The sequence below is a fragment of the Aedes albopictus genome, chromosome 1, assembly GCF_035046485.1.
Source record: "Aedes albopictus strain Foshan chromosome 1, AalbF5, whole genome shotgun sequence".
Taxonomy (NCBI): Eukaryota; Metazoa; Arthropoda; class Insecta; order Diptera; family Culicidae; genus Aedes; species Aedes albopictus.
The window spans coordinates 261728675-261753674 of NC_085136.1; the positions used below are offsets into that span (position 1 = coordinate 261728675).

At 42.1% G+C, this 25000-nt stretch overlaps 2 protein-coding genes across 2 annotated transcripts in view; one reads left to right on the plus strand and one right to left on the minus strand.

Moving 5' to 3' along the window:
• The window catches only part of LOC109416910 (SH3 domain-containing protein 21), a 328588-nt gene extending 315124 nt beyond the window's left edge, over nt 1–13464 (minus strand). The window contains exon 1 of the mRNA XM_062846712.1: nt 12936–13464. The gene's annotated coding sequence lies outside the window, so the exon portion shown is untranslated. The remainder of the gene's footprint in view (nt 1–12935) is intronic.
• A 6385-nt stretch (nt 13465–19849) lies between these two features.
• LOC109415608 (AP-1 complex subunit sigma-2) lies at nt 19850–20564 on the plus strand (the record flags this gene model as incomplete). Its single annotated transcript, XM_062846704.1, is given in 3 exon segments — nt 19850–19998; nt 20190–20368; nt 20456–20564. Coding segments are annotated over 3 exon segments (291 nt in total), but the record flags the coding sequence as incomplete, so codon positions are not given.
• Nucleotides 20565–25000: the final 4436 nt, after the last annotated feature.

Consider the following 25000-nt stretch of genomic DNA (forward strand, 5'->3'; position numbering starts at 1 on the left):
ATTAATTCTATTGTTTAAAACGATAGAGTAACAACAGATCTTATGGTTTTCAACCATAGCATGTATTGTAAATGTCACTTTTACAATAGAAAATGGGGGTTGTTATGTATCTTTACCATAAAAAAATCCAAATTTTCTGGAAAAAAATCAAGTCAACTACCATTCAACTTATGGTGTTTTTATTATTGAAATCTCTAGTGCCATTGATTTTATTGTACACGTATTGTAGTTCCAATACACCATTTTCAGCAGGAAAATACGTACACAATATAATTTGTTGTTGAATAGTCAAATTTATCATTATTCAATGGTAGTTTATGGTGATTTTATTGGAAATTTTTATCAGGGAATACCTTCCAAAAATTTCACTTCATGCGCACACTATCCAGCTTTCCACGCTAGCCATAATGGCGGATGCCATAAAAAGTTTGACAAGATCTGTGCCCTGTGCACTGAACTGAAATTGAAGAAAACAATCTCAGCAAACCTTGAGTATGCCAAACTTGTTTGTTGATTTTGATGTCACCTAACCAACCGTTGATTTGTAAAAAATATTTTCAAAGGCGATACTGAAGGTTTTTCAATTCAGTTTTGTAGCATTTAGTTATTTTCTTTTCGTTTTAGATTTAATTGAACTAAGCTTGAATGTGGATGCCGTGAAATAATTTTGGAGCATTATCCGTTCAAACGATTCTGATGGGTTGGACTAAGAAATGCGAATTTTCATCGGTCCCCATTGTTGCACATTTTTTTTCTTTTGAATCCCAGAATTTTTCCTCAAAAATTGTAACCGAAATCGCCCCAAATACCCAACCAGAAAGAATATGCTGAACCCCGTTACGAATCGTAAAAACACGCGAACTTCTCATGAATGTGAATTCATAAACTGAAATCTCCATCGGAAAGTTAGAAGATTCGCTCCTAAATGCTCACTGAATGTCATTTGCAATCTTTAATTATTGGAAAAGGGCAGCTTCATGCGCTTCTCTCATTACACCAGACCAAAACCGGAAAAGCTCCGCTCGAACCACTTCTATGTAACAGACATCTAATCATTTCTAACAAAATAATAGCATGGGTTTCTCTACGCCCTGTTGTGGATCGCGTGGGACTCTATCCGGTCCTGGTCCGGTGCAATGCCTATTCTCATTACTTGAATGAGAAGTAGTAGTACTTCCCGGGATAAGTAGAACATGAGCCCACTTAAGGCCCATCTGTAAGCGTTCTTGGGTTTGCATATGACCGTTCTTATGGAATCATGAATATGATTTACATATGACATTTACATTTATTGAAGCGAGAATGTGTTTAGTTTGCGACTTTCTGATTAGCTGACTGGCACCGGGGTACGGTTTGGGAACCCCGGTTGAAAATTGCCCAATATATGGCGTCAAGTGGTAACCCGATGGATGACAGGTGGGGCACAACCACGGAACGGGGCTCTGCAGGGAGCTAGATCGGACGGTGCACGGGATTCGTGAAAGGTCTGTCAAATGGCGAACATCGATGCGAGTTTTTTGGATAAGATTTGTAAAAGTTGTCAGGCTTTGTAGCTTGGTTAGTGATTCGATCCCCATGCTCCAAGGTCGAAAGCCTGCCAAGCAATGGCCTGAGTGTCCTCCAGTGCCGGTCGTGGTGTTCCGAACGTTTTCACCCACGGGCAGGTGCCACCGCTTTGCGCCACCTTTATCTTCGGAGTGGTAAGTGGAGTTCCTGGAGCACATCCTACCGCTGGCGTCCACCATTTTCGTTTCTCTACCGACACCGTGGTCAGTGCTGCATCTACCACGATACTGTAGCCACAGTCGTAGCTCGCCATTGTTGATCGCCACACGACCCCCTCCACCCCCCGGCACACGTGGCCGCTGAAGCCTCCACTGCCACGGTTCGTCAACAACGCCGTCAATCCGCAATTCTTGAACGTCCGCGGATCCCCCTCAAGCCAGATGCTTTGCACGCGACTACCGAAGCTGTCGTTGTCCCGGAAGACCGTTATTACCGACACCCGTACTGCCCCCACTCGCATAACAGTCCCATTTGCAAAAAGTAGGAATTGAGAAAACAGCGTTTGAAGTTTGACGACTCGTTCCCATACAAAACTTTTAAAAATCGTCATAACTTGGACAATATTTGGATCATCTCGAAACTTTCACAGATTGCTTTTCACCTGAATACATAACTATGAAAAATATTAGGATCATTAAAAAATTGTTCAGTTTTGTTTTCCATGATACAAAAATCCATGATGGGACTGTTATGCGGGTACTTTCAATATGGGACGCTCATGATTTGGTATTTTTTTCGCACATTGACATAAAAATCCGCGATTTTTATTAAGGGTTTTGAAAGTACGTTGAAAATGATGATGATTCCTTACGTTAACTCAAAAGTGATGAAAAGTCAAATGGGACTGATATGCGAGTGGGGGCAGCGTAGGAACCACCCAGAAACGTGCGTGGCTGACTGCCTTCGTGGATAACTCCGCATGCCACCGACTGGACCCCCTGACATTTTCGCAATACGGATATGGACGCTGACTGAAACTTATGCAGTAATTTCTAAAATAAGAAAAATCGTAAATTATGGAATTTAAAGAAAAAATGAAAGCAAAAATATCACGTCTGACAGGTAACAACAAAACGGCTAATTTTAGACAGCACAGCTTGCTGAGAATATTTTCTTCAATATCAGTTCAGTGCACAGGGCACAGATCTTGTCAAAATTTTTATGGCATCCACCATTATGGCTAGCGTGGAAAGCTGGATATAGGTAAATACCTACCGGGGGTACACCCGAAAAAAAAACTGGTTGATGTGTCATCGGAACAAAAACAACAACAAACAGCCCGCATTCGGTCGGGTTAACACTGATCGACACGGGAGGAACGCAGCGCCGCACTCGTCAAGATCGCGATATTGGATTGAACATTGAAGAACTTCCTGTAGGTAGGCAGAGGCAAACAAGGCGAGAGGAAAAAAAGGAAACAACTACAATTTTGGGATGTGACACCTTTCTCTTGGTGTCTGTTGATCCCTAACTACGAGTGATTGTTGGGAGACGGGACACGCGGAATAGACGACCGACGAACGACGGACGATTGTGAACGACAATCCGGTATGAATGGTCGCGAGTTTACGACTACCACTTGAAGTCGCGCGAGTGGCTGAGCCGAACCGGAGTTAAACTTATGCCACTACAAGACGTTTGTACACCGAGGGAAATAGATTGTTATAGATACTTGGACACGCACTTCTGGAGTATAGAGCTTTAAATCCAATATCGTACCAAAAAACGTCCAATAACGCATTAGGATCCCCCTGAAACTTTTGAATTCTATGTTCCTAACTGAAGAGTAGCTTGAATGACCGAGATCAACTCAAAAACTTTCATATACAAAGTTTCAAGAGATTCTGAATCAATGCCGGTAGACTTGTACGAAGGAAAGTATTCATTATCGCTGTAGACTTCTAGTTCTAAACTCGTGAACTGCTTGGAAGACTTCAAAATTCCCTTAACCCTCTATTACTCAATCCCACCTTAAGGCCTTAAGGTGTTAAGGAGAAAAAGAAGATGATGATAACAAACTTGAGCGTGTTATTTAGTCAATTCGTAATGAAAATCTTCTTTTCTAAGTGAAAGCGAATCTAATTAAGTAAGTACTGTTCCTTTTAATTCTACTAAGAATTGTTTCCTTTGACAGATACGTATTTCGACCTCAACTGTAAGGTCGTCTTCAGTGTTGACTCGACTCAAGTCAAGTACGAGACACTGAAAACGACCTTACAGTTGAGGTCGAAATACGTATCAATCAAACAGGATGTAAATTCTTGGTGGAATTAAAAAGAACAGTACCTACTTAACCCAATTTTCTTTTACTGAGAAAAGGAGATTTTCATTACGAATTGTTCCAGAACTCACCGAGAATCGAACTCGTCATACTTAGCAAGGTCTTGCTTGAATACCCGCGCGTTTATCACATCAACTACATGGGCATTGTTGTCAGTGCAGATCCTATATTCAGAACTCCATGATGATTTGGATGGTCTAAAATATCTCAAATGTTCAAATAACGTTTTGTGAGATTTCAGCAGATCATTGAATATGATTTGTTTGAAAAAGTGTTGTATTTATTTCAAACAGACTCAGTTTGAAATCAACGTAGGGTGCCTGTACCAGTTATCGCACCACCTAAGAAAAACTATTTCTACAAAAATAAGAAGAAGACCGACGAATGTAAACAATAAGTCAAATGATTGATTAGTTTTCATACTTTACAGGAAAAATATAAAAACGAAGCCAAAACTACTTTTAGTATTTATTATGGCGTGTGCCAATGATAGGAACTTTGTACCAGTTATGGACACATTTGTTAATTTGGGTTCCACTTCGCACTATTTACATGCATTCCTTATGGGATTTGCCATAACTGGCACACTATGGCGAAATAGGGTGCAAGGAGGCCGAAAAGTTAAGGAAAATGATTTAATTCTACCATAATTGGGTTTTTAAATTTTGAAAAATGTATTGATTTTTTGATTTTATACGAAAGAGCACCTTTTTCTGAGCCACTATGATTTTTTTCAGATGTTTAGAACTTTATTTTGGCACCTAAAATCAATTTCAAAGAGATTTTTAGAAATCACCTTTTGACAGCTGGGCAACTGTTTGACAGCTCCGCCCAGTACAAACTGCGACGAGGGGTGATTCGGCAAATCGCTCCCATACAAACTTCAAATTGATTTTTAAATAGGTTCCCGGGCACCAAAATTCATGAAAATTTGGATTACGGCTCAGTTTGGCATGCAGATTCAGAATATCGAATTATCTCAACACCGTTAAAGAAGCCAATTTGAGCAAATTGTGAAGTTCGAATGATTGCAATCATCTTTTGTGATCGTGATCTGTTGTTCACGAATTTTTTCTTGTTGATTTGTATCTTTATAGGTTGAAAATCAACTATGGCGAATTTGAGGTACTATAGCCATAACTGGTACACTGAGCCTACTTGATTTCTTGATTCATTATCAAAAGAATTTGCCTCCGTGTATGAGATAGCGACAGCGACCATCACGACCACGATGGAATTGAAGGCACACAATGAAGAAGCAGGAATACGACGACGACGTCGAACGAAAAGAGTACTGCTTTTGTGATCAACACAAGAGTGTGACACAACGCAACAGCAGCAGCAACAACAACAACAACATATTCCTATTCCTACTACATACCACCAGTCATCAATGGAGAAAGAGTAAAGACGATGGATGATTCACTCCGTGTTACTGATGATGATGATGATAAAGACGTTCATTTTTGGGGACCACAGAACAGCGAACCGTACGGGACCGATTTTCGACATGTAGGTATGTACGTTGGTTATTTTTGTACACGCAATTAAAAAAAAGAATTCACAAAACTCGCCAAATCCGCGAATTCCGTAGAGTTTTATTTTCTTCATTATGTATTAACCTTCACGCACCCGACCCCCGACAACTCATTTTCAAAATGCTGGCATATCGTTAATTTTCATCCGATTTTTTTTTTGAAGTCGCCCTCGATCGATCATAATTTGATGCTAGTTTATTATACTCAAGTGGCCACGCAATATCCGGTACCATTCCGGCGATATTCCGGATTGTGCTGGGGTCAAGGGGTTACCAAAATGGCTAAAAGTAATTATTTCGTGTGTTATTGTGTTTGAACCATCGATTTTCATCAACATTTTTGTTGCGAACAGTGAAACACAACTGCGATAACCAGATTTGAAAAAGTTGGCCCATCAGGGTCCCCGTGACAAGTTCCGCGGGGCCTCATTGAGGACACGTCTGGTTTTCAACCTTAACATGCCGTGCGACATATCAATCTTCATGATTTCGAATGACTGGGTCAGAAGCGATAAACTGAAGTATGTATCAACTTATATGGCCACCCCGGAACATATAGCACAGGTTCCACGGGGGTGTCATCGGGAACATTTCTGGTTTGCAACCAAAACATGCCGAGCGACGTATAAATCTTCATGATTTCGAAAGAATGGGGCAGAAAAAAATGACTTAAATATGTATCAACTGATATGGCCAGGTGTTCCGTTGGAACAAGTTCCGCGGGGGCCTCTCAAACACAATAACACACGAAATAATCACTTTTAGCCATTTGGCAAAACAGTAATTTTTAGTAATTTCTTTCAATATATAAATTACATAGATGTAACTAAGCTGGTTTAGTTCAAAACTTTCAGGACTTCAAAGGCAAGATTCACAGAACCTAGTACTTCGAAGGGATTCATCAATCGCTGGTTGGTAGATAAAGATAAGGCCGGAACAAATCTCATTTTCTACTTTTGTCACATGGTTCGTTGACTCGTTAAGGGGTGAGGGGGGGGCTTGAACTTTTAAAATTTCATAAATAATTTTTTGAGAATCCCCTCAAAATGCTAAATTTCGACAAAAATTTTCCGAGGGGGGTTGACATAAGAGAAAGTCGAAATTTGTGTAAGCCTAAGGCAATCTCACACAACAAAATCAGAGTAAAATCATGTAAGTACACTCAACTACACGGATGAATTCTCCCAAAACCTTGTAAGCAAACCAGTAGCTTGTGTTTGGTAAGCTTTAAGCTAAAAAATAATTGTATTTAGTATCGACACAGATTTCTGTGGAGCGGACCTGGTGTGGTGGTTAGAGCACAAGACTATCATGCCGAGGACCTGGGATCGAATCCCACTCCCGACATACTCACTAAAAGGTGGGTTCTTCCTTCGGAAGGGAAGTAAAGTGTGGGTCCCGAGATGAACTAGCCTAGGGTTGAAAAAAAAAAACACTCAGATTGCTCTAAATAGGGTGACGAAGGGAATTATCGGCAGGTTTGTTCTCTTCGTCATGGGGGGTTTTTGTAGGCTGACTTGCCTAACATTTGGGCATATAACTCAGCTTGGTTGGGAAGGATTTGAGGCCAACTCTGAGACCAACAGTGTTGCGGACCCTTCGACTCCGGAGCGATGTGAGCCCATAGTGGGTGAAGTGAAGGATGAAGTGACAGATTGCGAATTGTCATTGCAGATCCGTCATCTATGATTGTCATGTAGAATGATAAGCAAGATTAAATCGAAGACGGTAGAAAATTTGATGTAATAATTTGAATTCCTTTTTTTTTATTGAAATAATCTAATAATTTGTATGATTGTAGATTCTTAAACCAGTTGATCTAGATTAGTGTTCTGTTTGTGTGAAATTGAATTAATTCGGACACTAAGTTGTAAGTACGAGCCAAAAAAAGTAAACTGAAGTAATAAAAAAAATACTATTGCAGCTTTAGCGATACTCTGCGGAAAAGAGCGAGTTGCTTGAAGACCTCCGAAAGAACGAAATCACACCAACAGAATCTAAAGAACTTACAGATTCGGAAAGTTGAACCATGAATCGGACATCGGTTGTAAGGCAAACACGATCGCGGGCACGGGTTACAGCGGAAGATGCACCTAACCTCCAAATTGACGACTTACGTGGGAATGCATCCGTGAAGTCATCGGAGGGCAATTTCGAAGCATCCGTAGTCGACGATGAACGTGCGGACGAAAGGGATTGCGGCGCTTGCGATCGTCCGAATAAGGCCGAGTGGTTTATGGTGCAATGTGGAAATTGTACAAAGTGGTATCACTTTTCCTGCGCCGGTGTGACTTGCAAAACAGTGCACTCCAAATCCTATACCTGTGCACTTTGCGCTCCCCGCATACCCATCCCTCCTCCAACCGCGGTATCTGTCCGGACAAGTACGTCTAGTTCACATAGAGCACGACTAGCCCGTGAGATGCAACGTCTCGAGGAAGAGCGCGCCTTGCAAGAAGAGATTCAACAAGCGACTTTGGAGAAACTGGAGCGCGAGAAGGAGTATATCGCACGTAAATATGAACGACTGGAGCAGCAGGACGAAGCGGATAGTTCGAGTTTGCGAAGCGATCGCTCCAACCAAACTAACAGAGTGAAGGAGTGGGTCCATGAGCAAAACAGTGCCTCGGGAGTTATCAGTGCTATCGTTGAGGAGCCAGAAGTATTTATTGTAAGCACAAACGCTGCAGCTTTAGTTAACGATAACGACGTGAAGATAACGTCCACTCCATTAAAGACTGCGGCCCTGGAGGATATTCAGAGTCGCCCTCAATCCAGCATTGGTGGAGTAGCTGACAGCCAACTGGAGAAGACGTTCGGTAGCATAACCATCGATGGTATCGAACGTCTCGTCGAAACAGCAGATGTGAAGGGTACTGTGCCGCTGGTAGACGTACAGCCGCTTGTGAATCTTCTTGAGTATTCTCCACCGACGATTCCCGAGAGAGGTGCACGTCCAAGGAATCTGATGTCTTTATACGACAAGTGGCGTAGAGAGACCGAGGACCTACGTCAGCAACACAACCGGCACAACAACACGATATGGAAATGGAAATTCGACGCAAACGCGAGCTCGACCTTGTCAACAAACTCAACCAAATGAAGAGCATCCAGGAAGAGCAGTTTGAGTTGCAGCGTCGGCGCGAGGTCGACCTTTTTCGTCAACTGCAGATTCGAGAAAAAGAAGAAGCAGAGATAAAAAAACAGCGCCAGAACGAACTAATAGAACGGGATGCGGAGTGGCAACGTTTGCAGAAAATAGAGTCCGCATTTTTGAAGATGCAGAAGCAGACTGGCACGTGTGGACGGAACTCAAACGACGCAGCTACAGCAGTATCAGTACAAAAGCCAGCCCAACCACCGGGAGCGTGGTCGCGATTCCAAGGTTGTACGCAAGTAGATGGTGTTAACGACATCCCTGGCCAACCCAATCACCTGGTAAGTGTACCCCATTTGTCAGCCATTACTTTGAAATCAATAAATACCATCCCCTCACATACGCCTCACCTACAACCCAACTTGGATGAGCTTTCGATGATCACTCCAATTGGTGATCGATCGCAATACTCTATGCCCGTGAATCAATCTGTGCCAACGATGCTGGGTTATTAGGCCGAAGGTCATTAGACCGAATGGTCATTGGGTCTTTTTCTTGCCGTTACGTCCCCACTGAGACAAAGCCCTGAGAAGCAGAAGCGCTCGGGCTTGAAGGAAACACGGAAACCTTATGCATCCACTGGACTGGAGGAATACAGAAGAAACTATGTGCTCAGCAAGTTGCAGTAGAAGTATCAGCCGTAGCCAGCGAGAAGCGGTTCAAGGCATCGGAGGTGTACGTTGTCGAAAACCTAGGCTTGCCCGAACAAACAATCGACTTCCAGGAAATGAAAAAGCGCTTCGCCTATCTCGAAGGGTTGCCGGTGAGAAGTTTATCAGGAGCTGTTCCTGGGCTGACGATAGGACTGAACAACATTCACCTGCTGGCCACCCTTAAACTGCGTGAAGGACGGATCGGCGAACCTATAGCGATAAAGACACGTATTGGCTGGGCCGTTTATGGAAGTATATGTGGGGAGTCGATCAACTTCCAGCAATGAAATCTTTCTAAGAGTAACCTTCAATTGGATAGCTGTTGTTTTTCTAAAAATAGTTTTTTTTTAACAGTTGTTGTAATTAGAACATTATTTCACAGATAACAAAATTTTATTCAAAAAACTGTAGAAACCTAATACGTTCCTAGCTGCTCCCATCTAAACAATTTCTACAGTAATTGCTATTTGGTAGGGATTATTTGCGTTTGTCATTTGCACTCAAACGTTATGAATGCGATCGTTGCGCCATCTCTAAATGGTTGCCAGTTAGGTTTCGTTGTTGAAATGACAATGGGTTTATACACATTTCGTATGTCAGCATAAACGTCTGTTATCTGTGATTATTTTAAAAGTAAATTACGGTAGCTTACAGTTGCAATCCAACAATTACTCCATTGGAGTGATTTTCAGAGGCATTCCTGAATTAAAAAAAACGTGATTGACCGTTTCCCTGATCCTTGTTAAGAAGTGATGCCGCCCTTTCTTTGTGGATTTCTAAACTTTCCGCCTCGCTTTCCACTACGTCAAGCTTCCAAGATGAAGATACATTTCGCAGGATACTAATGTTTTCCTTTGTCAACAGGTGTTCATCTTGGAAAACATGTTCTGCCACTTTCGATTTAAATTCATGCGCTGAACGCTTTCCTAACTCTTTACCCGCTTTCTTAACCTCTGCAATATGTTTTTTGAATCGAATTTCAAGGGTTTTTTTGTTTGTCCTATGTAGATTTTATTGCAGTGTGGACATGTTATCTTGTAAACTCCCGCTGTAGTATATGTCAAATGACATTTCGAGTGAGACGTCTATAGTCTCCGTCGATATTGCCTTTCATACAAAGGTTTCGAAGACAATAATTGACCTTATTAATCCTAAAAAAACAATACAAAAACCATTTAAAACCATTGCCGATTGATGATGTTGAGGGTTTAAATCATTCTAACCCTGTTTCTATCGCTAATGATCAAGTGCATGACCCCATAGACAACCTGACGGCTGGTGACGTGGTATGGTGTAAGAACAATAACCCACATCACCATGTCAGATGGACTAAAGGCGTTTTTCTAAAACGGTTTTCCAAAAACATTTTCCAGGTGGAAACTGGAAGCGTGCGCCAAATGGCTCATCGAAACCAGCTTCGTCTGGTTACTAACGGCCGGGAGATACCTGAGAAACCGAATCTGACGTTGTCCTTGGCAAATCGGGCGGAGCGGGTGCGGTTTAGCAATGATACGGAGGAACCCGAGGGACCGCCAGAGCTACAACAAGCGACATCAACAATTCGGAAGCAGAAAAGGTCGGATGCATCGTTGAATTCTACACCGATTCTTCGGCGATCGAAACGTAAACGAACGGCAAAGGTCGACGTGGATTTTCATTATGGATAAATGTTACACGTGAAGTGTTATCGAATACATTAAGAAGAGTGGAATGACTAGTATGTTAATCGAATTCAATTCAAATATTTAATGCCAAAATGTTAAATAGTTTGTAAGTTCAAATATCTGAAATAATAAGAAATAATTAAAAAGGGAAGAGCTGTAGTATATGTCAAATGACATTTCGAGTGAGACGTCTATAGTCTCCGTCGATATTGCCTTTCATACAAAGGTTTCGAAGCAATAAAGATAGCATTGTGCCGTCATTCTTGATTCGGCAGTCAACCTGAAAAAGAGACGAACCAGCCAAGGGCTGAAAGTCTCTCTAATAAAGACAAATCAATCAATCAATCAACCTGAAAACTACTACTATCCATTTCCAAACCGAAAACCTATAAAGCTTTAAAGAGTAATCTCGGACATATCACCGCTTTGTTTAAATCACTTATTTTATCTTTTGTTGATCCTCATCACCATGACTTAAGTTGACAGTTCCTGCCAAGGTTCCTGCTCCTGAAAAGCAAATCTATACGATACCCAAGTTCCTGAATTTTGATTTTAATGGTTTTGTAATATTATCATCAAAGTTCACCGCAACCCTTTTCAACTCATCTTGTTCAGTAGCAAGAGTTGTCATGCATTTTTCTAAATGAATCCCCCTTTTCTCATCGATAATAACCTTAACTGTACTATCGTTATATCTATTGAGTCTAATCGTTTCGAAAATATAATCCATTTCCTTTTGTTTGCCTGTATCACTTAAAGGAAGAGTATGCATTCTGTGAATCAGATGATGGAAAGCTGCCATTTTATGCTGATAAGAACGATTAGAAGTTCTGGGTATAATCCTCATAGTATTCGTTGGTTTCCTATAAGATAGTAGATCAAAGAACGACAATTTACTATCCTTCTGTTCTTTATCATGGGTAAATTTAATATCTTTATGAATGCCATAGATTGGTCCAAGTATCTCTGGCACTTTCTTTCTAGATGAAACATCATTAACGTACCTCCACCAACGCTTAGGTAACAAAATCTCTTTTTTAGAATGCTCAAAATTTGCCATTAATAATTCGCTCAGAAAAGGAGACAATGGATTACCCATTGGTGCTCCTTTTGTGTGTTTATAAAAAATCCCTCGGGAACTGAAATAGTTTTCTTCCATGCAAAATCGTGTCAATTTAATATAGCTACGAACTTTGTTTTTCGAGTTCGACTCCTCCTACTGGCTAAGAAGCCAATCCTCCAAAAGATTAATATCTTCTTTTATCGGCACACTTGGAAATAAAGCAGTGACGTCAGACGAAACCATGATTTCTTCGTCTTGAATACCACCAAAGGCTTGCAGTTTTGACTTGGAAACTCCTGAGTATTATTCCCCGAATGACTCTCAAAAGCTTTTGGCATGGATTGGAATTCTTTCACTAGCCATTTTGCAAGTTTATGGATAGGAGACCCTTCCGCTGAAATAATCTCTCTCATTTCGTTACCCGGTTTATGTCTTTTAGGTAGACCTTTGATCCTGGGTAGAACTGGATTTGATACTTTGAGACGACAAGTGTTGTCCCCCATGATTGCCTTACATTTCTTAATCGTTTTATCTACATGTCTCATCTTTTCAGGGAGTGGATCGACTCAGGGTTGGCAGTCTACTGAAAGACTATACTGCCAAGTCTTGTCGTAAAGTGTTCTGTCAGTTCGGCTGACGTTTTTTTGAAGAACATCGTCTTAAGGCACCAATCTGTGGATCGGTGAATGTTTTATATTGGTTCTTGTTTTAATAAATATGGTATTTATTAGTTCTTGTAGTTTCTAGGTTCGTGTATTTAGTTAAATTTAACTTTGATTTTTGTATGAGCCCGATGACCAACCGGCTCGTTTGATCGTTGGTTCGGAACTGGGCTCGGCATTCGCACCCCGTACGGTAATCTGTTGGATGACGGGACATCATCGACGGGAGGAAAATGGAGACCCGCAACAGAAGATTACCCACCGATCAAAGTGATGATGATGATGACTGCTGCCACTTCACACACCGCAGCAGCACTGATGACGAATAACAATGATTGCTCCTGCTACTCACCTTCTTCGACAAACTATCCACCAGCGCAAAATCCAGGAGGATCACGACTCGATCCAAAATCCAAAAATCACGCAATCCACGCAACGACGGAACAATCCTCTCTGCGGCCAGCACTTTTTCCTTCAAAGCGGTATCCGAGTTGGTAGAAAAAAAATGTTTACTTTGTTCACGCCATTATCCACACACTCACACGCACTGAAACGAAGTTGTCCCCGTCACCAGCGGAGAGGACCGGAGGAACACCGCCGCTATTCCGAGACACGGCCACCGGATATTGAACGTGAAAATCGACACCGTCGCGGATTCGCACTACTGCAGGCAGGCACCGAATCGAATATTACTTTCCGCTGGGTAAAGTAACAGGAAAGCCTCACCCCGAACAACCGAACGATGATGATATCACTTTGATTTTTTTCTTTCTTCTACTGATGGCTTTCGCGCAAGAGACGAACGACGACGGCCAAAAGATGCCCAGTGGACGACCGAAAGCAAGCGACTTCGGCGAATGACGAACAACTTCTGTGGCTGCGGCTGTCTGGCTGGCTGTCGTCCGAAGGGAGTCTTTTTCTTTTTCTTCTCTCGATTGCTGTGAACATTACTGTGAAGCGCCGGAAACGTCATCAGTGGAGGGTGGGCGTAAATTTAAGCAACTCTCGCGTTACATTTGAAAAGGGCCTATCCCCAGAACGTAAACATTGAGAAAAATCGATGAAAACATTTTTCATCACATCTAGATTGAGTTTAAATAAGGGCGAAAGTAACATGAGAGAGTTCTCTTCATCGACTTTCTCTTCTTCGAATTAAAGTGACAAGATGCAAGTACGGTTGCACTTTTAGGTCATAAATCGCTAGGTTGCAATGCAAAGTGTAAAAAAGTTCGATTGAATTTGCATCTTGTCACTTTCATTTGCAAAAGAGAGAGTCGATGAAGAGAACTCTCTTATGTTACTTTCGCCCTTATTTAAACTCAATCTAGACATTTCTTATTCGTATTTCACAGTTTTCGGATTTTTCATCGTGCTTTTCGTTTTAATGTCACAAGAATAGATGCATCTTTGCTTCAATAATCAAGTTTGCATTAAAAATTATTAAAAAAGTATGAAAAATTATAGATAAACATGTTAAGCTTATTTGAAAAATTTCTTCCGGTTTACGCCTTATTGTGAGTCTTTCTAAAATTTTCTTAGCGTGGATTGGCCCCCCCGAGTGAGTCCGTTGTTGACATCGTATCAAGGCTTGGCCGTTTTTGAGAGAGAGAATTCTCTCTCTCGGCGCTCGGGCCGAGAGCCGTTCGGAAAATTTTCGGTTGTCGGCTCTTTAAATGAGAGGACGAGCAAATGAAAACAAAATTTTATCTTTACTGGCCCATTTGGAGCACGGGCTTATGAATGATTGGGAAAAAAGCAATGATCGGCCGTTTTGAAGATGGGGTTTATTCTGATAAGATTAACGATTAGGCGAGTGATGCTTGCCTTGTTACTGTTGGGGGATGCTACACTGAAAAAACTGGCATGGTAACGCTGACCAAATCGAGGGTGAAATTAAAACACTTTTACCACTTGATTTTGGTAGACCATAATTTATTTTTGAAACTACCATGTGTAGGGTTCAATTTACCATGTTACATTTTATTCACATTCCATGGTAAATTTGAACCTCACTTCATAGTCCATTATACTATATGCGTGATAGTACGCATAGTACGTTTAACCATTGCATTAGGGTTTCAGTTACTATGCATTTGGTTCAATGGTAGTGCCGTGTTTCTTATTTACATTGAAGAAAATAAAAATAAAACAATGAATTCTATTACATTTATTGATACACTGAGAAAAAAAGTATAGTACTGCGAACCACGGCACTATGTTTAATTTTACCATTCCCAAATATCGTAAAACTAACTAAAAATTCATTCCCACGTACCACAAATCAATAAAAATTACCATGCTTTATGGTAATTGTAACATAGTGATGTGAACAATATACATATTCAGCAGTACTATTCGACTTTTACCATTCGTTGAGCAAACATAGTAATATTGACTACAAACATGTTTGCTCAAACTTTCAACATATTCGAGCTCACAATGCATCATGGTGGCTGTAAATATTTAGATGTTATAATAATTTTCCAGTTTGCTGTTTGTCATCTACGTCTCTGTTCGCGATCTTGAAAGCGTTTGCCGGATTCCAGACCGGAATTTTTTTTTAGTTTAACTAGTGCAGACTTGCAAAGTGCCGGAGAAATAGCAGAGGTCACTTGTGCGGGGAAAATGTGAAATCTCCTCTCGTGATCCGGAGTTACCGGTCTGTCGGTCAACACTCTCCGTTATCCGCATTCAAACAGCAAGAGGTAAGTTGGAACAGTTGAAAAAGGGAGATATTTTGCTGACATTACCCGGCTTCATTCTGAACCTAGTTCTGAACCGCAAGAACTATCTTTTCAGGTCTTATTTCCTACACCTCTTCCCGAACCGCAACGCCAACACCTTGGCCAACACACACGACGGCCGTTTGCGAAATCCGCCTGGACATCCGGTTCTTCAGAACCAGCACTGGGCCTCCGAATTGCTAGTTCTGCGAGGTTTGAAAGCGGATAAAAAAGTATTCCGTACCATTCTGTGTTCGACCAAATTATGCAATTTTAAATTCCCGCTTAATTTTAAGTATATTATTTATTCATGTACATTTAAGTATATTAATAAAATATGACATTAAATAAATTTTATTGTTTTTTTTTCGTTTGAGAAAACAAACCAAAACTACCGCTACCAGCATTTCACCATATGGATAGTGAAAAACAGCATTTCGATGGTTGCTCTTACTATGTCGTTATTCATTCGGCATGGTAAAAAGCACTAAAATATATGCTTAAAAATAACCACAAAAGATAAACAAAAAGAGGCATGGTAAATGTAATCCCTTCAATGGTTGTTTCAATTACGAATCATGGTCTACCAAAATCAAGTGGTAAAAGTTTTTAATTTGACCCTCGATACAGTCAGGATTACCATGTCCCTTTTTTCAGTGTATCCATGAGGTATAAATTATAAAAAAAATATTCATAATTATTAATTGATTAGATAGATGTTCTCAGGGGGCGTTGAAAGCTGAGGAAAACTTCCTTTTTGGTCTCTTTTCTGGAGGTACTTGGGTTTTCTTCCGGTCGGTGAAGCAGATCTTTCCGGAATTGATGGTTTGGTTGAAGTTTCTGGGGTATGTCAAGCTGTGATGTAACGACGTCGTCCGGAAACACGGCTAGATGATTTCGATGGTGGAGGAAGCTATGTCCGCTTTGTGCGGTTCGGTTTTTGGGATTGGGTGGCGTGAGTTGATCGACCAGTGACGAAGGATTTGAAGAAGATGGAACCAGGAAAACAACACCGGATGACGTCCATCTGCTGGTGGAGAACCCTGGAGAAGCCATCCTGGATCGTGTATCAAGGTGGTACATGCGAATATGATTGGCGCTGGAACAAGATGGCAAAACATCCTGTAACTCCTATAATTGCTCGCTGTGCTGAAATTTGGTGATAGCCAATCCAAAACTCCTCTATAGGTGCTTCTGCAGTTCTCATTTTCCGGATTGTAATTCCGAGCTGGGGTTCCTGATAAATTGAAATTAACTATTATTTGTTAATCAATAATAAATTATTTTGTTTCATACTTATCGGCTGGAACGTTATAAAACACAACGAGAAATAAGAATTGAGATTAAAAAAGATGGCTTCTGCGATTCTGCTTGGAACTGGGTTTTACTATGGGTTTTGACTATGAGCATAGTAGGGACAACTATGAAAATAGCAGTGCGTACCACGAATGGTGTAATGAAGCTAACCATATTCTATGGTACTGATAACTATTCCTTTGGTTGTCAAGGCATGGTAATTTTAAGAGAAACATGGTAGTCATAATTGAAAACGTATTCATCATAACTATTTTCAGGCATGGTAAAATCAAGCATGTGTTGATGGTTATTTGCACTATAGATTTTTTCTCAGTGTATGGAAAATCCAAATCAAAATCGATTTGTTTACATTTTAGGGATAGGCTCTTTTCAAATGTAACGCGAGAACTCAGAATTAGTTTTGACGTACACTGAGAAAAAAAGTATAGTACTGCGAACCACGGCACTATGTTTAATTTTACCATTCCCAAATATCGTAAAACTAACTAAAAATTCATTCCCACGTACCACAAATCAATAAAAATTACCATGCTTTATGGTAATTGTAACATAGTGATGTGAACAATATACATATTCAGCAGTACTATTCGACTTTTACCATTCGTTGAGCAAACATAGTAATATTGACTACAAACATGTTTGCTCAAACTTTCAACATATTCGAGCTCACAATGCATCATGGTGGCTGTAAATATTTAGATGTTATAATAATTTTCCAGTTTGCTGTTTGTCATCTACGTCTCTGTTCGCGATCTTGAAAGCGTTTGCCGGATTCCAGACCGGAATTTTTTTTTAGTTTAACTAGTGCAGACTTGCAAAGTGCCGGAGAAATAGCAGAGGTCACTTGTGCGGGGAAAATGTGAAATCTCCTCTCGTGATCCGGAGTTACCGGTCTGTCGGTCAACACTCTCCGTTATCCGCATTCAAACAGCAAGAGGTAAGTTGGAACAGTTGAAAAAGGGAGATATTTTGCTGACATTACCCGGCTTCATTCTGAACCTAGTTCTGAACCGCAAGAACTATCTTTTCAGGTCTTATTTCCTACACCTCTTCCCGAACCGCAACGCCAACACCTTGGCCAACACACACGACGGCCGTTTGCGAAATCCGCCTGGACATCCGGTTCTTCAGAACCAGCACTGGGCCTCCGAATTGCTAGTTCTGCGAGGTTTGAAAGCGGATAAAAAAGTATTCCGTACCATTCTGTGTTCGACCAAATTATGCAATTTTAAATTCCCGCTTAATTTTAAGTATATTAATAAAATATGACATTAAATAAATTTTATTGTTTTTTTTTTCGTTTGAGAAAACAAACCAAAACTACCGCTACCAGCATTTCACCATATGGATAGTGAAAAACAGCATTTCGATGGTTGCTCTTACTATGTCGTTATTCATTCGGCATGGTAAAAAGCACTAAAATATATGCTTAAAAATAACCACAAAAGATAAACAAAAAGAGGCATGGTAAATGTAATCCCTTCAATGGTTGTTTCAATTACGAATCATGGTCTACCAAAATCAAGTGGTAAAAGTTTTTAATTTGACCCTCGATACAGTCAGGATTACCATGTCCCTTTTTTCAGTGTAGGACTACGTCTCGGTATTTTTCCCTGCGGCGTCCAAATCCAATCCAGATTCAATCCAAATCCAATCCAAATCCGATTCAAATTCAATCCAAATCCAATCCAAATCCAATCCAAATCCAATCCAAATCCAATCAAAATCCAATCCAAATCCGATCCAAATCCAATCCAAATCCAATCCAAATCCAATCCAAATCCAATCCAAATCTAATCCAAATCCAAATCCAAATCCAAATCCAAATCCAAATCAATCCAAATCCAATCCAAATCCAATCCAAATCCAATCCAAATCCAATCCAAATCCAATCCAAATCCAATCCAAATCCAATCCAAATCCAATCCAAATCCAATCAAAATCTAATCCAAATCCAAATCCAAATCCAAATCCAAATCCAAATCCAAATCCAATCCAAATCCAATCCAAATCCAATCCAAATCCAATCCAAATCCAATCCAAATCCAATCCAAATCCAATCCAAATCCAATCCAAATCCAATCCAAATCCAATCCAAATCCAATCCAAATCCAATCCAAATCCAATCCAAATCCAATCCAAATCCAGTCCAAATCCAATCCAAATCCAATCCAAATCCAATCCAAATCCAATAGAAATCCAATCCAAATCCAATCCAAATCAATCCAAATCCAATCCAAATCCAGTCAAAATCTAATCCAAATCCAGTCCAAATCCAATCCAAACCCAATCCAAATCCAATCCAAATCCAGTTCAAATCCAATCCAAATCCAATCCAAATCAATCCAAATCCAATCCAAATCAAATCCAAATCCAATCCAAATCCAATCCAAATCCAATCCAAATCCAATCCAAATCCAATCCAAATCCAATCCAAATCCAGTTCAAATCCAATCCAAATCCTATCCATATCCAATCCAAATCCAATCCAAATCCAATCCAAATCAATCCAAATCCAATCCAAATCCAATCCAAATCCAATCCAAATCCAATCCATATCCAATCCAAATCCAATCCAAATCCAATCCAAATCCAATCCAAATCCAATCCAAATCCAATCCAAATCCAATCCAAATCCAATCCAAATCCAATCCAAATCCAATCCAAATCCAATCCAAATCCAATCCAAATCCAATCCAAATCCAATCCAAATCCAATCCAAATCCAATCCAAATCCAATCCAAATCCAATCCAAATCCAATCCAAATCCAATCCAAATCCAATCCAAATCCAATCCAAATCCAATCCAAATCCAATCCAAATCCAATCCAAATCCAATCCAAATCCAATCCAAATCCAATCCAAATCCAATCCAAATCCAATCCAAATCCAATCCAAATCCAATCCAAATCCAATCCAAATCCAATCCAAATCCAATCCAAATCCAATCCAAATCCAATCCAAATCCAATCCAAATCCAATCCAAATCCAATCCAAATCCAATCCAAATCCAATCCAAATCCAATCCAAATCCAATCTAAACCCAATTCAAATCCAATCCAAATCCAATCCAAATCCAATCCAAATCCAATCCAAATCCAATCCAAATCCGATCCAAATCCAATCCAAATAAGTTGGGTTATAAATATTTTTGCGTATCTTTATATTATCGTGCACGCCGTGCTGTGAATACTTACGCCCCCCTTCCTGACGAGCTGTATGACGATGATGATGACAGATCACGAATGAGAACGACGACGACATATTTTTGACTGACATATTTTGCAGTGCTCGGCAAGAATTTTCCATCGAAGTTGTTTTCCGCAATTTTTCCTACTTTTCTACAATTTTCCACTCAAAAACAGTTCCAGAATGGTAAGTAATGTACACTCGAGTGGTACACAGTGAAATCAACTCAAAATTCACCCATTTCAACGTGCAATTACGATCTTATTTCCCCGTTATCAGTGGCAGCTGAAAATCCGAACAATATTTAGGGGACCGTGGGGTACGATAACGTCACTGGGCGGGCGATGACTTTTCTGTTTCTTATTAATATTCCTCAGATGCAGTTTATGCTGTTGTTTAGCCGGCAAGGTAAACTCCGCCTGCAGAAGTGGTACGTTGCCCACCCAGACAAGGTGAAGAAGAAGATTACCCGGGAGCTGATTACGACCATTCTGTCTCGGAAGCCGAAGATGTGCTCGTTTCTCGAGTGGAAAGACTGCAAGATCGTTTATAAGAGGTTTGTTAAAGAAGAATTTAGATTTAGAGATTTAATCTCTAAGATGGTGTCTGATTTGTTGATTTTTTTTACGCTTTTGTCTTGCAGATATGCCAGTTTATACTTCTGTTGTGCAATTGAGCAAAATGATAATGAACTGCTGACATTGGAGATCATACACCGATATGTGGAACTGTTGGATAAATACTTTGGCAGTGTAAGTAGCATGGATCAGTAGAGAGCACTTAATTTATCTAGTTTTAGTGGAAAGGTTGTTGGGACAATCGATAACCAATATAATTTAGCAACCCATATACAGGGAATACTTAAAATAACGATTAATCAAATTTGACGTCACGAGCGAAAACAATTCATCTTCACATCTGTTGCGATATTAAGGAAAATGAGTGTATACGCGCGCGATTCACAAACAGATTAAAATAACTTTATTAACTATAAAAGTACAATTGCTAAAATGTGTGAATCACTTGCTATCGCAAAACAAACTGACTGATGACGTTGCTCCTTCTTCGACCTCCACTGACGTTCAGGTGACGTCTCTCAAGCTGACAACTGTCAGCCTTGCAGAGCCCTTGTGGCGAAGTCGTGGAGGGGCTCCCAACACCTCCCCCCTTTTAGAAAAGTTGGTAAGGTTCATACCTCACGGGCGGTCTACGAACCCTCGTAGACTGGCGTGTGGGAATCGGTTGATGATTTCGGTTGCTTGTGGGACGGCGTTGGGTTTCACGTTGATTAGGTTGCTGAAGTTCTTCAGGCGGGGCAGGTCGTTGCCCGGTCTCCGGCGGTGAGGCCGAACTCAGGCCGCAATCGTCCAGCAAGATGCTCAGAGGGACTTCAGGTTCCGCTGACGACTGTTGATGCTGCAGGTTCTCGGACTGGTAGCGTGTTCTAAGCTGGTTGCAATGCGATCTTATCAGTGTTTGCCTAGACAACAGCCAAACGTTGTACATAACTTTGCCTATGCGTTCCATGACCTGTCCTGCTTCCCAACTCCATTTGTTGTTTCTGAACACCTTAGCCCAAACAAGATCTTTCGAGCTATATGTTCTTTCCTTCGCACCGTGCTTCAAATTGAACTGTTCTTCCTGCTTGGAGTTTTCGTTTTTGTGGTACTGTGTAGGTGGACGCAATAGGGCCAGAGAAGTTCGTACTGGTCTACCAACCAAGAGTTCTGCCGGCGATTTCCCACCAGGTGCACTGCGACATGGTGTTGACCGATAGCATTGTAGGAAGGTGTCGATAGCTTCATCCAGCGTTTCCCCTCCGGCGGTGATTTTCTTTAGGGATCGTTTAAAGGTGTCTACGAACCTCTCAGCGAGGCCATTCGACTGCGGATGGAAGGGTGCAGTCTTGAGGTGGAGAATGGCATTTTTCTCGCAATACGATTCGAAACTGTCGCTAGTAAATTGTGTGCCGTTATCCGTTACCAGCAATTCAGGAGTTCCGAATCTGGCGAAAATACCCCGAAGCATGCGAACGGTTGCTGTGGTGGTGATTTCCTTGGTTCGTACCACCTCTGGCCATTTGCTGAAGGAATCCACCAAAATTAGATAATACCATCCATCTTGCGGCCCTGCATAGTCCAGATGTACACGTTGCCACGGCTTTTCCGGGGCTGGCCATGACTCGAGAGTTGTTTTCCGGTCGGTTTTTGCCACGGCGGCGCATTCGGTGCAGGTCTTGACAAGTTTGGCAATATCTTCGTCGACGTAGGGCCAGTAGACGTACTGACGGGCGATTGATCGCATTCGTTCCACACCCGGGTGACCTTTGTGGAGCTGTTGGAGCACCCGCTTACGGAACTTTGGAGGAATTACAAGCCGTTCTCCATACATCACGCAATCGGCTACAACGGTGAGCGAATCACGTCGTAGATAGAACTGTTGAACTTGAGGATCAGAGAGATCCGTCTTCTTCGAAGGCCAACTTGTGTTGACGAACCGAATAACTTGCTGTAGAGTGTCATCGGCTCTAGTTTCCGCTTGAACCATCTTGAACGATAGCGGAAAACCTTCCAGGGACTCGTTGATAACGCTTCTGATCGAGCACTCCATTTCGAGATTGGCGATTACGATTTCCTCGTCCGGGCGGATGCGACGATTGATTAATCGAGATAAAATGTCGGCGTGCCCGAAACTGTCGGTTGAAATATAGCGAATTTCAAAATCGTAAAGGAGTAATGTCAATGCCCATCTTTGGAGACGATTGGCCGTGTACGTCGGAATCCCCTTCTTGGACCCGAAAATAGCGAGTAATGGTTTATGATCGGTCTCGAGGGTAAACTTTCGACCGAAAAGCATTCGATGAAAGCGCGTCACGGCAAAAACGAGAGCCAATCCTTCTTTTTCGACCTGACTATAGTTGCTTTCGGCTGATGTCAGGCTCCGGGAAATGTGGTACACAGCCTTGATTGTCCCGTCTGGAAGCTGGTGTGCAATCCTGGCTCCTAATCCGAATGCAGATGCGTCAGCCGATACAATTATAGGCAGCTTGGGGTTGTAGTGCGTGAGGAGTAACGGCGACTGCAGGAGTTCTCGAAATCGGTCGAACGATGCTTGGCAAGCGGGTGTCCAATCGAATTTTGTTCCTGCCTTCAACAGTTGATCCATTGGGTGTCGAAGGGAGCGCATGTCCTTGACATATTTGCCATAATAATTTACGGCACCCAAGTAAGAACGAAGCGATGATACGTCGTGCGGGGGTGGCATATTCACGATGGCAGCCGTCTTGTCGGGATCTGGCCGAATCCCGTTTCCGTCCAGGATTTGTCCTAGATGCTTCACCTGCTGCATACCAAAACTGCACTTTTCGATGCGAACGGTGAATCCGTACTCTCGGAGTCGCTGGAGAATACGTTGCAAGTTGCGCTTGTGTTCTTCTTCGTTGCGGCCGCCTACCAGGATGTCGTCCAGGTAACCAACCGTGTACTCGAGGCCAGCCAGCATAGCGTCCATCAGCTGTTGGAAGGCACCAGGGGCGGATTTGATCCCTGGCGACAGACGCGTAAACTGGAAGAGGCCTTTATGCGTGTTGATGGTCAGCAGTGGTTGGCTGGTTGGGTCCACCTCTACCTGGAGATACGCATCGGATAAGTCTATGTGACTAAAAATCCGACAGTTGGCCATCTTTGCGAAAATGTCTTCGGGTAAAGGCAATGGGTACTGGTTTGCCTCTAGCACGTTGTTTAGGCCAGTGGAAAAATCGGCACAGATACGAACGGTTCCGTTTGGTTTTCGCACTGCGACAATCGGTGCCGCCCAGTCGCTGAAATCCACTTTCTTCAAGACGCCCAAGCTTTGTAGGCGAAGCAGCTCATCCTCAACTGCCTGTTCCATGGCATAGGCCACGGGACGTTTCGGTCTGAACACTGGCTTAGGATCGCCTTTTAGTACCAGTTTGACGGGAGTCTTGTTGCACAAGCCCATCTCGCTGGTGAAAACCTCGGGAAATTGCGCTTGGAGGGCAACCATTTGCTGGGTTGGTTGCGTTGTTATTTGGTTGCAGAACGATGCAATTGGGTGGTCCCACAAACCAAATAGATCCATCCAGTCTATGCCTACAATGTCGAGAGAAACGTTAGGGCTTGCAACGAAACACTTACCCTCCCGTGTGATGCCGTTGAGGGTAACATTGCATTCCAATTCCGCCACTAGCTGAAGTGGTTCTCCTGACGCTGTCTTGGCGCTGCATGCTGCTGGTTTTGTTTTCGGCCGACCAATTTCGATCCACGACCGATGCGATATGATGGAGATGTCGGACCCTGTGTCCAACTGCAGGCGAAGAGGAACTTTGTTCAGCTGGAGCTCGACGAATTTCCGATGCTGGCTGATGCTTCGGATTGTTACTGTCCTCGCTGATGGTTGATAATGCTTCTTGTTCTTCTTCTTTGTATCCGACGTGCCTGAAGCGTTGCTTGATTTGGACGAGAAACATGCACAGTAGCCTTCGCGGTGCCCATACTTTCCGCAGTCGTTGCACCGATGATCCTTGAACCGGCAGTCTTTGTTGAAGTGCATACCCCCGCATGCCCAACACGGAGTCCTGGGCTGTTCGTGATTCTTGTCCGAAGGCGCCTGACGCTTCGGTTTCGCTCGCCTGGTATGAGCAATCGCATTCACCGACGATGTACAGCCTTCCACTAACACCGTGTCCTGTTTTAGGTTGACTAAGCTGTTGCATTGCTCAACAACCTGCTGCAGGGTCAAATCTGCCGATTCGTTGAATTTGTTGATAAGGCGCATCCGAATTTCCGCCTCCTGCTTGGATTTAAGGCCACAAACGTAGATGAGGCACTTAAATTGTTCTTCCGTCAACTCCGAAAGCTTGAAGTCGACGCAGGCTTTATTCACCTTACAGGAGTAGGCAAGGTAGTCATCCCCGTCCTCCTTCGTAGTCTGCAGGCAGTTATACCGTCGTCGGAAGGTGGAGACTGTGGCACCGAACAGCGATTTCAGCTTAGCTACCGTTTCCTCAAAGGTGAACTCCCGAGCGAGCTTCGGTAGGATGAAGCTGTTGTATCGCTCATGATCGGGTGGGCTCAGCTTTCGTAGAAGAAGTCGCACTTTTGCAGCGTCATCAAGCTTTCCGGCATCTTTGTCGAATAGGTCGATGTAGCGGGAAAACCAAGCGTCG